Here is a 16218-nt window from a genome sequence, read left to right as displayed (position 1 = left end):
AATTACTTTTCTGTTGATTGATTAGTCAATTAAGTGATTGATCACTTTAGTACTGCACAATTTTACTACTTTCCCCCCTCAGGGTTTAATGAATTATCTGCCTGTTTTAATGTGAAAGGTTTTTATTGAAAAAATAAAAACATAATAAGATATACAGTTTATCTTTAATATAAAAACATACACATTTCCTTCAAACAGAAAGACATTTGTTGGTCTCAGCTAATTTATTTTCAGAGCTCAAACCTCCTGAACAAAGTAAGATGGAGATGTCATTGAACCATGTCAGCCTCTGGATTTACAGGATGTCCAGATGTGGGTCACTGCAGCTGATCTCGCGCTTTTCAAAGCTTGTCTAACAAATAAATAGAAAATATCAAACAATGTTGATGCCTGTTCAAAAATCTGTAAGTCACATTGGTTTTAAAAGTGTTTTTATAACTATTTTACATGTGGTATTTAATACAAATGGTTTAATACAAAGGGTTTTATTATCAGCCTAAAAAGAAAAAAATCTTATCTTCTTCCCAGTGTCGTAATGTTACAGCTGATGTGTTGCTGAGCTTCATATTAGCTTCAGATAAACTTTTAAATACATTTTTACACACAAGGAGGACTGTGGATTGTAAGGTCATTATGAAGGGATCTTCTAATGGTCAGTATGAACAGGAGGAATGATTACAGCAAGAAAAACAGGTTTCACTGTTCATTTGGGGTTCTGACTGTTGTTTTAAGACAGTTATCTGAACGAAATGATCCCATGCAGCAGAGAGTGCTAAATGTAGACGCGACGTGAACGCAGAATAATGTCCCTACTTTACGAGCAGCACCTGAACGCACCATGCAGAGCAGACAGACTATAGATATAGAACCGTTATAAAGACAGGCGTTGTATCGAAACGTTTCTACATCTATGTGACAGAATTAAGAAGCAGGAAGCAGGAAGCAGTTTGTCGCTGCGCAGTTAAAATATCATCAAACACTCGAACAAAAAGGACTTTTAGAAACGTAAACGGAGTCTACTTTGTGATGAAGATGTATTTCATCGCAGTTTTCATCCTTTTGGGGACGGGACTGACGGTAAACAGCGGTAAGAGAGAGGTTTTTTTTACACATTAATGCGACTCCGATTAACAGTTAAAGTAAAGTAGACACAGTTGTGACGTCTTTGTAATTATCAGTTTTCTGTTGATTATTTGAGTTTAACTCATTCATATAGACTGATAGTTTTTGTAATATACTTTTATTCCATAAGCCTGTTAAATCAAAACAGACATGATAAAACTGATCAACTACTTAGAAAATCTTTAGTAACTTATCACCTGAGAGTGTAACATGACGTCAGTGAATTTGATTATTTTTCTGTTCAAATACTAAAAAGATAAAACAAAGACATCACCATAAATATAAATGATAATTATTTTAATTGTAGATTAACCTGACGATTATTTTCTTGATGACTCAAATAATTGTTCTTTTTTAATATTACATTAGAAAATGTCCATCTCAATTTTCCAAAAGTTCAAGATGTCCTCAAATTGTTGGTTTTGTCCAACCAACAGTCCAAAATCTAAAAAAGGCGAAGAATTTACTGATACATAAAAGAAAGAAAAGGGAGCAGATAACCACAGGAAGTTTGACACTTCTGCTTGAAAAGAAAACTGAAACAATTAGATGATTCTCAAAATGTGCCAATATGATTACTGGAATAATTGTTACAACTGTAAACAACATCAACCTACAAATGAAGTAGAGTAAATTAAAGAAAGTACAGTTTGTTATAGCAGGTCTATCATTGGTATCAACAAGTCAGGAGCATGTGCGCACATCTAAGCGGAAGAGGGCAGGTGCTGGGCTGAAAGTGAGCGAATGTCGAAATACGCAGATAAACAGCTCAAACACCGCAGGACTCCAATCTCCACTTATAATTTATTGTACCAAGGTGACGTTTTGAGCACTACTGCTCTTAATGAGACTCCATCAGACTCCAGTGATTCTGATTAAGAACAGTAGTGGTGGAAACGTCACTTTGCGCGTGTAAAATGTATATTTTAAAGGCTCATTACGGTTTTGTATTTCTCTGTAATGTAGCACAGTGTTAACAATGATACTTATAACATCTTTTCAGCCCTGGAACTCAAACCAGTAGTTTCTGATGCCCCTAATATAAATATATATTTAAATAATTAAATGAATATCATAATGGCTTGAACTAAAGACTACTAGTCGACAAGGTAAATCTTTGTTCTGGGGCAGAACTAGTTCCAGCCACGTTTTTCTGTCTGATGGGAAAAAATACACTTCAGTTTTAATCAATGTGGTAATGTACGCAGGTTGTCTACGTGTGTAAAGCGCAAGTAAAACGTGCGCTTTACACACGTAGTCTCGCGACCCAACGTGTCTTCAGTGTGTAACTACAGTGACTCTACTGATGCATGTCGGGCTGCAAATATGTGTTTGACACACAGAAGTACTGTGACTGAATGCATCCGGAGTGAAACTGACTGAGGACTGAAGCTGCTGCTGCTGATTAGAGATCAAAATATTTATTAACAGAAAGTTGATTTTCAACCATTTTAGTCAATTTTTCAATTCCAGTTTTTCATCCTGTGTTTCCAGCTTCTCAGTTATGAAGTTTTTCTGTTTTTTTTTCTTAGTTCAAGGTGACGCCTTCAAATGTTTTGATTTTTTTGACCAGCAGTCCAAAACCCAAAGATATTCAATTTACAATGATATAAAACAGAAGAAAGCAGCAAATCCTCATATTTAAGCAGCTTGAACCAGTAAATTCTTGGCATTTCTGTTTGAAAAGTAAATTAAAATAGTTTCCAATTACTTTTCTGTTGATTGATTAGTCAATTAAGTGATTGATCACTTTAGTACTGCACAATTTTATTACTTTCCCCCCTCAGGGTTTAATGAATTATCTGCCTGTTTTGATGCAAAAGGTTTTTATTGAAAAAATAAAAACATAATTAGATATACAGTATATCTTTAATATAAAACTGTTAACCAATAAGTTTCAAAACACAATGATGCAGAAAGTAAATAATAAATTAAAGAAAATTATTAATAAAAAAATTCCCATCTAGTACTGTTGGGAAGACTTTAAAGATTATAAAAGTTCTGGATCACAGGACCCCAAGTTGAATAAAGTTTGTTGGAGGCTCTTAGTGCAAACTTTTATTTTCTGTAGGTTCACAAACATCAGGTCAACAAGCCATAGGGGGGCTGATAATTTCCATTTCAATCAAATTATTCTTTGTGATAATAATGATGTATATGCTGTAATCTCCTGAACGTATTGTTTGGCTCATACATGTGGCTAAATATTCTGATCGATGCCAGTAAATAGATTGGTAAGAGTCCAAAGCATTAAGTCAAATCTGCTGGAGCTCATCTGCCTCGTCTGTAAACATGTCTGTCTGTCTTTCTCTCTGTGTGACTCTCAGAGAAACATTCCCTCAAGTACATCTACACTGCCTTCTCCAAACCTGTCGAACTTCCGGGCATCCACGAGTTCACAGCTATGGGTCTGATGGACGGCAGGATGATCGACTACTATGACAGTGATCTAAACAAAAAAGTTTCCAAGCAGACCTGGATGGAAGAGCGACTTCCCCCAGATTACTGGGAGAAAGGCACACAGTCGCGCCAGAGCAAGCAGCAGTGGTTCAAAGTCAACATCGACATCCTGAAGAAACGAATGAATCAGAACGACACTGGTAAGATTCATGAACTGTGTCAGACTGGGACCACTTTTTGATGAATCAATAATTAACACTATGAAATTAACAACTGTAATACCTTTAGTAAAGATAAATGTTCCAGCAAAAATGAAGCTGCTTTTTTTCCTTAAGTCAGGAACAAGTGATAACTTCTAATTAGCTTCAATGAAACTGTTTGAATTGTAATTATTTGCTGCATTTTTCCATGCCCTCATTCTTTGTTATTTATTTCATTGTCACTCCCCTTTAGATGTCCATATTCTTCAGTGGATGCACGGCTGTGAGGGTGAGACGAGGCCTGATGGCAGTGTGACGTTTAGTCGCGGCGTGGATATGTACAACTACGACGGACAAGACTTCCTGTCCTTCGACGACGCCAACTCAGTCTGGGTTGCCTCCACTGATATAGCAGTCCCAACCAAGAGAAAGTGGGATGGTGTCCAGGTCCTAAAAGAATACACCAAAGGCTACCTGGAGAACGAGTGTATAGATTGGTTGAACAAGTTCATGACATACGGACAAAAGCAGCTGAAAGCAGCCAGTATGTATGACAGAAAATCATTTCTGTACTTTTCCATTATTACTAGAGATTATAGACGTGGCTTTAGTAATAGAAGGATTACTATGCAGGTTGTTAAAATATTTAACATGAAATCAACTGTTCTTGATATTATTGGTATTCACACAAAATCTGGCTTTTTTTTTGTTTTCCCTGAATTTTAGTATTTGTGATGGAAAAGTGTCAGGTCCAGATGTGGCAACATTTCCCATCAACAAACAGCACTTCACTAGGATTATGGTTCAATAGTATTTTATTGACTCTGAATCCTTTTGAATCCACTGAGGTTCAGCTTTCAACATTTGTAATAAAAGTTAAAAATAACTTCATGAAAGAAGGCAGAAACACTTCAGTTTCGGTTCCATTTTACAACCTGTTGCAACAACCTGAAAGTGAGATGAGCAGCAGAAGATATTAAATACTGATTAAATATGTATCTGACACATTTAAATAACTGCTATAACCCACTTGTACACCTTATTTTTCACAAGCTACTTGTTTTAAATACTGGAAGTCCTGATTCTGAACTATTAAGTTGATTAACTTAAATAATTAATATGATTATAAATTAAAGTTTGAGTGGGAGATTTTGACAACTGAAGCTGATTTAACTGTCAATATGTCAAGTTACTCAAGGCGTTAACATTCATTGGTTACAGCTGATAGAAGACGGACAGCGTCAGCTACAGTATATACTGTAAATGAGAAAACTGTTCCCCGTCTGCTCTGTACACCAGTCTTTGCTAATAAAAGAAAAAAAAAAGGCTATTGCAGCTCAACAAATCCGGTACTTTGCCAACCTGGAACCAAATACAAAGAGAACCGGCTATTGGAACCCAACCCTCGTAAACACCATATTCAATAACAAAGATGATCTTTAAATCTCAGAAAATTGTTTGGAAAAAGAGCAGAAATAATGAAATGAAGTGTGTGTCGTAGCAGCAGTGTTTTTATGTTGCTAAGTTTAGTATCACCAGGATGTTTTTGTGTTATACTTTTGTTATAATTAAAGATATCATTGTCACTATTTGTTGTAGTAGTTGTAGCAACAGATTCTATTAGTTCAGTTTATTATGAGGATGGTACAAACAGCATCACATGTGGTTTAGCATAATGCTATGTAGCCTCCCTGCAAACATTAACTCACCTAACATTTTCTCTTTCCAGCTCCGCCAGAGGTGTACGTGTTTGCTACAAACACCAAAACTGAGGCAAACGTCATGTTGACCTGCCTGGCCACAGGTTTCTACCCAAAAGAAATCACCCTGGAGATCAAAAGAGACGGCCGTGTTTTGACTAAAGAGGACGGGTTGTTGACCTCAGGTGTTCGACCAAATGGAGACGACACCTACCAGAGAAGAGACAGTGTGGAGATTTTAAGGAGTGACGTTGCTTCATACAGATGTGAAGTCCATCACACAGCAACCGGTGTATCTGTGGAGAAGATTTGGGGTAAGAAACTTTCTTATTGCAATTTGCAATTTGTCACAGTTCAACAAAGTTGATTGGGGCAAAAATGCAAATGATCAGATGATCAGACAGGTTATAACCAGGACAAACATAAGAAAATGAGATCCACGTTGTATTAAATCAGATATAGTCTTTACTTAATCAGTTATGCTTCATATTGGACCTTTTTGTATTAGCTCAGGGTGCGATGCAGTAAGAGTCTGCATCAAAAGCTGCCTACTGTCAAGTTACTTCTAGTAGCTACAAGAGAAAAAACACAACATTAACTGGCAAGAACCAACTTTTTGAATTTTGAAATTTTGGCCTTTTTGGTAAGAATCCTTTTTGACTCTTGACATAGTCTCCACATTTCATGTTATTTTGTGTCATTAAATTGTATCTTATCACTTTTATCACATTATCACTGATTATCACGTCTACATTTTAGTACCATGCATCAATGCTGAGTCACATGAAACTAAATATTAATAATGTTAAAAGTCAACTGAATGTGAAACTAATGTAAATGTTTTCTGTGTTTTAGATGGTAAACTTCCTGACCCTCCTGGAGGAAACAGCGTAGGCATTATTGCTGGAGTGATTGTGGTCGTGCTCCTCCTTGTCATCATCGTGGCTGCAGTGCTGCTGGTGTTGCATAAAAAAGGAAAAATTGGTATGTGTAATATAAATATAAATTTTATATAAATATATCGTGTTTTCTCAACAACAAGGTACCAGTGGAGTGGGATTTATTTTTCCCATAATTTATTTTATATCCTTTTTAAAAGAAAATACATAAAACATTTAATTCCTCAAAAAAAAAATAGATTAAGAAAAGAAACTGATTCCTGCAAATTCTCCAGCAAACAATTGAAGAGCTCTATTTACTTAACAGTTGTTTTTTATGTCTTTAAATTGATTTAAAGAGTAACTACACAGTCAAACTCTGCTAGCTCCCTCCATCCCAGCATATTTAAAAGATGTGCACAGGATGACTGTAGGGGGCGTGGCCTCGTGGCTACGTAGTGCGTGATGCGGGAGGTACGGGGACGTTGAGGAGAGTGGATTAAGACTGACCACCGCTCAGTGTAGCATGAACAGATGTAGAGCTGGTAGTCAGAGATAACCGGCCATGAGCAGCTGCTGTCAGACTCTCTGTGTCCGCCGGAGCTTTGACCATCACTAGAAGCACATTCATGGCCCTTTGTAAAAGTTTCTACTACGAGAAGCTCTCAGGTGTGTGTGTGTCTGTGAGGGAGTGTCAGTACGTAACTGTAGCCCTGCGGTTTATCATGTTAATGTTACCGTCATCAGTCTGAATGTCTTTATAATACAGCACATAATACATACATCATACAGCTTTTAATACAGCACAGTTAGTTATCAGCGGGCCCATGTGTTGTGTTTACTGCCACAGAAAAGGAATAAATTATTTGTATAACCAGGGTTCTCTGAGCAGCACGACGTCTCTTATCAGACCTGCTAACGTCTCCAGCAGCTCTGTGTGAGAGGAACAAACTGAGGCTACAGTTAGCAGAGTTCTGATATTTATACTTGATGCTGCAGCTGAAGTGAAATAGTGCACATAAGTTGTAACCATGTTGGAGAGATATAATGTACGATACATTCCAGCCTGGTCGCCAAAATAAAACGTTGGCATTGTACGTTTCTGCAAACCACAGAAACGTTGAACATCCACGTTTCAACATGTGAAATACATAACATATTAACATTTCAACAATACATATCATCTCAACATTTCTAAAGTGACGTAGTTCACATGCGATCTATATGAGCTGATCTTTCCTATTAGGAGGAGGAGGGGTCGGTGGTTGGTTAGTAAGTTTCTTGGAAATCAGCAGAGAACACGGTTCAAGACCACCTCGAAACCAATGTCCGCTTCCTGTTTCAACCGAAAAAAGCGTGTGTTTTTAGCGAGACATCAGCTGTTTTTATTTTATTTTTTATTTTCATTTTAACCCAAACCATGATCTTTCCCTAACCCTTCTCTAACATGCAACTTGCTCTCATCACCTCAAAACTGAGAGAATAAAATTAGATAAAGTTTTATTTTTACCTCTGAATTTCATACAATTGAAGTCATACTGCTCTGGGATTGTCCTCAAATTAAATCAGTGTTCAAACTGTGTATTTTAACGCTGTGTAATTTAAAGGACAATAGATTTATCTAATGGAGGGACTAAACAGTTTCAGACCATGTCATTGACTTGACATCCATGAATAATTGAGGGCCATGTTACAGAAGCACTAGAAGCATTAAGTAGCTATCCTAAACTCAAACACACCTTTTAAATGACTTGTTCCTACTAAAAAAATGTATAAAAGATCATTTTTTGCACACAATATAACATCTCTCTGCCACAAAATTAAAAACATCTTCTGTCTGGTCTTCAGGGTCTTTGTCCATAAAAATGTTTGGGGTCAAAAAACAAAAATTACAAATTGAGTCTTTAAAAGCTGCTCAGTTAAACCACAAGTTCTGCAAGTTACTAATTTCAGATAATCATTTTTCTCAATTGAAAAATGGATATGCATGTTTGGAACTGAAATAAGTCCAGCTGTTTGTTTTGTCCCAAGTCATGATGTTCTTCAGTTAGAGGCTTTTCCAGATTTAGAATCAGTTATGTAGTTTAGGAGTAGTAATAAGTTCAGCTGTTCATTAATGTGTTAATGTTGTCTTTATTAACAGGAGGAGGTGGACGCAACAATCATCAAGATAACTATTTTATTTCTTCTCTTTTACTTGAAGGTTACAGCTTTGGTCAGACTTACTTAGCTTATAGGATCAGACTGGTGTTAAATATATTTCTTATTGTCAACAAGTAAAACCAACAAAGTGATGAGTCTGTCTCTACATACTTGTCAACGTCCCTCCCTGTCTGTGGCTCTCAACTTCAAGCTCGTTACTTCCTACTGAAGACGTAGATCAGAAATATTTAGTTTCATGTTTTAAAAAAGTCTCAGTAATTTTGTCACTGTAGTTTTAACAAACAAACAGAGGAAATAGTGTATTTGTTGGGGACTATTTTCAGCGGTGGATGAATCCACATTTGAACTGTTGTGAGTATTTCTGGCAGCAGGACTGTGTGTGCAGGATTGAGTCAAAATAAAGGACAGTGTGTTCATGTTGATGAAGGAACATGTCACCCAGTACAGCGGTGTGACTCATTGACCACGGAGCCACAGAGGTCAACAGAGCTCTACGGCACAGAGGAATAAGATATATCACACAATACTTGTTAGTATATTAATAAATAGAAAGCAGTCCAGGAAGCACTGATAGGATATGAGCAGGTTCCCAAACACGTTAACACAAACCTTGATGTATTTTCTTTTCTTCACAGGGTCCAAATCACCTCCAAGCAGCCGTAGTTCTAGCACTGTTGACACAGGTAAGTGCTTTACTTTTCTGCTGTGAATTCTTTTAAAGATTGAAATGTTAAATATTTTGGTGCTAAAGATGTTAATAACGTTACAACAATGATTCAGAGGGAGGCAGCATGATGAAGGAATCCCAAATGTCTGAATAAACCAAATTTAACTTTATTAATAAATTAAAGTATTAAAAAAAGCTGAGACAGAGGAGGAGGAAGGGCCTCTTGTAGGTTGGCTAGGAGCCACTGAGTGGACAGGTGCAGTTGTTCAGACATAAATCACCAACCTGAGGCAGACCTTCGGGACATGAGCCTCTGCCATACATTACCAGTTCACCTTCAGAAGTCTAACTGGTATCAGTCATTTCTGTAAACACAGCAAGAATATAGACTTATAGACCAAAAGACAAACCAAACCAACCAAAGACCAAACAATCCTGATCATTGAACAAAAAAAAAAAAATCAAAGAGGATGTAGAGACAGAAAAAGCTCCACGTTTTATCAGACACATGGACTCATATTAAGAGAAGATGGTCAGTAAGTCAAATCATTAGTTAAGGCAGCCCTGTCTGTAAACTCTGAATCATGAACTTCACACTTTCCTCAGTTAAAAAATGGATATTTATATTTTGAATTTTAATAAGTGCAGCTGTTTATTAGTAGTGTTAATGTTGTCTTTATTTACAGTCACCACTCTGCTAGCCACAACCAACAATGTCCAAGGTAACTACTTTCTTTCTTTCCTATCAGAAAAACATTGACTGAGGCTTTAAAGGACAAGTTCACAATTTTTAAACTCTATCATAAACAACAGTCAGGTGTCCATATGAACAGTGAAAGAGGTTTTCCTCGCTGTAATCATTCCTCCTGTTCATACTGGATATTAAAAGATCCTTCAAAAGCAAGAGATAAATTAAAGGTTTAAAGGAGTTACACCTAAATTACAAACATACTGTCTTCATGGCTAGATATTACTAGAGGTAACTGAGAAAATATGTTTTGTAATTTGGATAAATGAAAAGTTAATCAAACCAAAAACTAAAAATGCATCTCAGCCTCACGAGATGTGTAGAAAAGTTAGTACATGTATAGAAAGTAACACTTCTGTTCATTCTTGCAGACAACAACTGAAGACAATGGCTCTCATGACTCCGGTCAGCGTCTCCTTACTTAAGTCTGAGAGGAATCAACTAACCAGATAAAAAAACCTTACTACTGGGCAGAGGATATAAAGTAAAGAGGAGAGTTTGAAAAACCAGAAGAGACATTAAATTGTCAAATAACACAAAAACAAGAATAATCTCTTTGATATCTGAAAATATTTTTTAAAGTTTAGAGATCATTAATCACAGTTACACTCCTCAAGCAAATGTTAAATGCAACAGTATATCTATGCAAGAGGGTAAGAATACATGTTTTTACTTTAAGTAGCTGTTGTGATGGATCTGTTGATAACATATTTCAAACAAAATCTTTGTCAAATTTGACTAGAATTAATAACAGCTAGATTTGGTTTGAGTTATAAAGTGCTGAGCAAAAAATTCATGCTTGTAAGTTTTGTAAAACCAAAAAAAAAAAGCCCAGGTGGCGGGCTGATATAAAGAGGGAGGATATGTTTAAAGTTTCTGAGGAGAAACTTTAAACTTTCTATATGTAAGTGTATATAAATAAGGACTTTTGTATTTGTGTGGAACATTTAAAAATATTCTTTACAAAAGGTTCACATCACAGTTAACATCATGTCTGATTTTATTGCCAAAATTATGTTAAACATAATTAAATTAGTGGAAACCAATGGCTGCCTTAAAGGTGGGAAATAATGGTAAAAAGTACTTTAACAAATGGTAAGAACTAAGTATACAGTGTATGTGATTTGTATTGAACAGGCTACAACTGAACATTTACAGCTATGATCAATTAAGTATATCGATGGCCGAAGAGCAAAGTCTCCTATCTGAAAAATGCACTTTTTTGAGAAAACTATAAAAAACTTGTTTTCTTGCAGAATGCTATTTATTAAGGATATCCAATAAATAATATATTACGTGTTAACAATACCAACTAGGTATTAGTGCCTCGCATAGTGCAGATAGCAGGTTTTTCCCCACTTTTCCTGGATCATTTTGCAGATAGGAGCTTTTGCACTTTGTGCAAGTTGGAAGAGGTTCTACAAAACGATGCTCTAAATGAAGTTAATAATTAAAATTAAATTAAGAATAAAATTAAGCTTGTTTTCAGGTAAAAAGATGGGCCAGTGTAATAAATGTAATAGTTACTACATTGTAGTATACTAGGGTCAGAATTCAGCTCGGTCTGGTGCTGATGCAGGTTGGAGGTTTTGTGCCTCAACATGTTCCCAGTGAACCTGATAGGAAGTTTTCGTCAGGTGACTTTTCTGTCACAATGAAGGGCGGGATTATCCAGCAGACAGACTGAAGATGAGCAGCCTTCCTTGTTCTCACCATCCAAAGTGAAATCCACCAATCAGAAAATTGTGCAGATAGGAGGTTTTGCGCTTTGGCCATCGATATGCTGAAATTAAATAAAAGTGATGTTAGCCTGAATTAAAAAGAAATAATCAATGTATTTCAACCCCAGCAAGTGATAAGCAGGGATCATTGAAAATAAATGGTGTGAATTATCGGTTATTTTTGTTTGTAAATAATATACTTTTAATGTTCATTATTTCATTTTATCACTTTTTAAATCCTTTATTGAATGATATGAAAGCAAATTCACTGCAGGTTTAAACATGATTTTTGCGTTTGTACCTGTTGGGTTGAATACAATCATTATTAATGAAATATTAGTCTGCTTTATTCACATGTATTAAATATATTTTCTGTTTTTATACATTTTTACTGTGTGTTTTTTTCCTTTTTCTGGCTCTGATGTGAATGTATTATAATCCAAATGTTGAACTCATTTATTTTCTTTTTAGAATGACTTTTGGTAAAAAAGTGTAGTACTGATGATGACATTGTCTAAACATCTTGAAAATACTTTCAAGATGTTCAAAATATTTCTATCAAACAAGTATCAGTTTGTCAGTGTAACAAATCTCTGCTCAGTCCTAAAATCTACATCACTGTTGAAGTGCAATAAACAGATTAATTTGCTCGCCGATAACATTGATTGTCAGACTGTAGCGACAAATATAAAATTTACATTTACAACTTCTGTCTAAAAAGTTTGTCATAGATTTTTCATTTTAAATCCATTTGAATTTAGGAAAGACATTACATTCAAGTCGATATTTTTAAAGTATTTCTTTTAAACTGATGAAGCTGTTTTATTCTGTCTCCTGTTGACTGTTTTTATATTCTCCTTTTTTTGTGTGTGATCATATTTTAATCATATTTTGACTCGTGGAATATATATCCTATCTGGCTATAATCTAATTGTACTCATATGTTTGTGTTTAAATAAAGTAAGTTGATTAAATCATTGTTGATATGAAGTGTTTTGTTGGCTGTCCTGCAGTAGATATGTGAGACTTTTGTGAAGCGGAAATATAAAAAAAAGCAGTTAACAAACTCTCCTGCTGCTCTATAAGTAATTCAGGCTAACATGCTGCTATCAGGCTAAAATAATCCTGTTAATTCTCAACCAGCTAATTTGGTTCTTTCAAGGCAGTTTGAGGATTGATCTGTTAAACTTGGATGAAGTTATCTTGAATAACGAACACAAAATATTATGTGTGTTCCTGCATTGTCACTGCTGTTATCTTGTTTTATGTTGTGCTACACAATGTCGTCACAGTTTTCACACTTTCATCACTGTTAAAGGACAAGTTCACAATTTGTCAAGTCTGTCTTAAAACAAGTGTCCATATAAACAGTGAAAGAGGTTTTCCTCGCTGTAATCATTCCTCCTGTTCATACTGGATGTTAAAAGATCCTTCAAATGTGTTTTCAATGCAAGTGATGGAGGCCAAAATCCACAGTGTGTCCACACAGTCATTTAGTGAAAAAATGCATTTAATCCTTGTGCCTCACTTTGAAATAAGTTAATTTCTTTAAACCCACATCAGTCTTGATCATAATTTCCAAATATTCATTAATTTTCAGAATGTTAACCCTTTAAATGCCAGTTTTTGTGATGTTAACACGAAATTTTATCAAAGAAAACACACAAAAGTATAAATATTGTCAATATACTGAAGGCAAGGGAGAATTTTTTATTTTTATTTTTCATTATCAGTCTGGGATATGTCAATGATTAGCAACAACAGTGATATTTATTCATTTTTTTTTGTGCAGTATAAGATTAAAGACTCTGACCTGTTAATTTATAGTCTATGTAAAGTGTCCTTTTACCCTTCAAAGTTCTTATGTTAAAATTCAACATTTAACATTCAAAAAATTCAGAACAGAAATGACTGTGTGTGTGTGTGTGTGTGTGTGTGTGTGTGTGTGTGTGTCACAGGTAAGACCTACATAGCTCCGGAACTGGCTGTATTTATTAGTTTAGCAACGACTGCAGCTACATGAAGAAACTGATGGTTTAGGATGCCTTGTTTGGTTTTTGCCGTGTAGGAGAGTCTGTATGGATGTTTGTGGGCATCGATGTCATCGGAAGCTTTGATCTTACTTTTATCTCTGTATTTCAAAGACATGAATCAGTATTTAAGAGACACAAATCGGGGCAAATGAAAAAAAATGCCATGGGAATCACCATCACAATGCCATGCCCTCTTGTTTCACACACACACACACACACACACACACACAGAGAGAGAGAGAGTGACAGATATGCACTTGTTCTGTCACTCCAAGTGTGTTGAAAAAGGTTCAGGTTAAATCCCGCTAAATGGGGCAACTCTGCCACCTGCTGTTGTAAATTTGTACCTGCATTGAGTAGTAATAGTAATTAAAGCTGCAAGCAGCTGAACGAGCCCTCGCACCTCCACGCACGTCGGGCCTCGACGCAATCGAAGGGCTTCTATCAGGGGCATGTAGATGTCTTCAGACCTGGGCTGTTTTCAGACAGTGCAAGAAGGAGATAAACATCACTTCCTTTGTCCACTGTTTTGCCTGCTGCTGGGGCTGCTTTGCTGAAATTTTGTAGGGGGAGCTATTCAGCCAGTTTGCATCACTGACTGAATATTGTCATGAAGACAATGTTCAGGTCGGGACTCTTATCAAACATGTAAAGTTTGGGGCAGACTGGAGCATTTGCACTTAAGTTATAGCAATTTCCTCTGTCATGGCGAAACATCAAAACTCAACGCCACACCACGGCCACACGCTTCAACGATAGCTAAATTATAGCATATTAGGCACATTACCACCACCCTCCACTTCGGACTGTAGACCAAATATTAAATCCTACACATCAATCCTGTCTGTCTAATAAATTTAAAAAAAAAAAAACCCAAAACTGCTACCCCACCCACTTAACAGGTTCATTAAAGTTTTAATGCTGAGCTCTGGAACTCCAGTCTTCCTGAATTCTTCCATCATATATTGTCTTTTTTGATCATACGTAGTACAATCTATGCTTGCATGTGTAATAGTTTCCTCAGCAAAGTGGGAAAAAATATGTGCATATATCGACAATTGCCAAAAATGATAGTCAAAAAGTAATCGTGTTAAAAAACCGTGATGTCAATATTGAGCAAAAATATTTGTGATTCTGCTTTTTGCCATAATCAAGCACCCCTAATGAGAACATAAATTTTGATTTACATACACACACACACAAAGCATTTAAATATGTATGTGATAAATTGTTGTCTTTAATAAACAGTTACTTGAACATTTTTGAGTGTGCTGCTAAATTTCTGTGTGCTCCTAATTTTTTTCATTTAGGAGCACATGTACTCCTTGACAAAAAAGTAAGCATTGATCACTACTGTCAGGTGTGTAGAGACAATAAGTAACTGCAGCTGGACACAGAAAAATACTCATATATTTGAATGGAGAGTGTGAGCGAACCACTAGGTGCTCGGGCCTTAATAAAGGAAAAACTGCAGTACAGAGCTACAAATTTTAGTTTTGATTTTATTTTTCTGCAGCACTTTATCGCTAAACTGTCACTCTCACTCCATTTTTTTCCCTTCCCCTCATAGGTCATCCTCACTGCTGAATTATACATATAAGACTCATAATTATTGTAAAATAAATGATAATAACACCAAACTTCATACAAAGTTTGTATATATTGTACTGTATGTATATAGACCTTTCTGCTGTATCCTTCAAAAATGAGCTGTATTTAACCGTCACACCCATCCCCCCACTTTCTTCCCTCCTTCTCCCTCTCAGCTGGAGAGAAGGATTTCAGAGTACTCCTCTTGTGAAATATACTCATAAATCCCATGACTACGGCCAAATCTTACATCAAAAATCATATCTTAGTAGGAATTTTTGTTGCGAATCCATTGATACAGGTTTGAAAGTGGTCGGACTTATAGTTCAGACGCCAGACGCCCCAGTTTGGCACAAAGTCCATGCCCAGAGATTGCCTCCCCATTGGTTTACATTGTAAGGTGCGATGTGGCACTTCAACTTTCAGGGCTTACAAAATCTACACTGTTCGAGTTATTACAAAGTTTTTAATAACTTTTATTCAGCACAGTGTGATAAGTCATGCATTAAAGTTTGAAGCCGATACCATTAACGCCCTACGAGGAGATAGCGTTTATTCAAGGTTCAAAATTGGCACAAAGTCATACTTTCATGGGTGAATTGTGGACTTCCTGTTGGATTTAGGTCAGGGGTGTCAGCATATGATTTATAGGTCTTGATGAGACGAATAATTGAGTTTTGGTTCAATCTCTCTACATTCCTACGGGCCGTGGCGGCCATTTTAGTGACATAGGTGTTGCTATAGAGCACATTTTGGCACTTTGGGGGATAATTTTTACATTTTATCGAATTTTTCACCAGACCTGATGTTCGTGCCAAATTTGGTGAGTTTTTGGTGAGCATGTTTAGGGGGTCAAATTTATGGTTGAAGTGGCTGATTAATAAAGAAAGAATAAAGTCAGAAAGAAAGAAAGAAAGAGAACAGATACCCCCTTTGGGGCTCAGGAACCCTTTGGGGCTCAGGTCCTAAATATATTTTACGGGTAATCCTCAAAGT

At 36.1% G+C, this 16218-nt stretch overlaps 1 protein-coding gene across 3 annotated transcripts in view; it reads left to right on the top strand.

Annotated features, from left to right (window-relative positions):
- LOC122969172 (H-2 class I histocompatibility antigen, Q10 alpha chain-like) overlaps positions 1–16218 on the top strand; it is a 223634-nt gene that overhangs the window by 30394 nt on the left and 177022 nt on the right. Inside the window, exon 16 of one of the 3 annotated variants that reach the window (XM_044334719.1) lies at positions 10263–11980. The exons of the other annotated variants lie outside the window; for them this stretch is intronic. Coding sequence (XP_044190654.1) covers positions 10263–10303 — 41 coding nt within the window. The 3' untranslated portion in view covers positions 10304–11980. Of the gene's footprint in view, positions 1–10262; positions 11981–16218 lie in introns of those variants that run through there. 3 annotated transcript variants of the gene reach the window in all.

This window comes from Thunnus albacares, chromosome 19, assembly GCF_914725855.1.
Source record: "Thunnus albacares chromosome 19, fThuAlb1.1, whole genome shotgun sequence".
Lineage (NCBI taxonomy): Eukaryota > Metazoa > Chordata > Actinopteri > Scombriformes > Scombridae > Thunnus > Thunnus albacares.
This window is presented reverse-complemented; position numbering and strand designations above follow the sequence as displayed.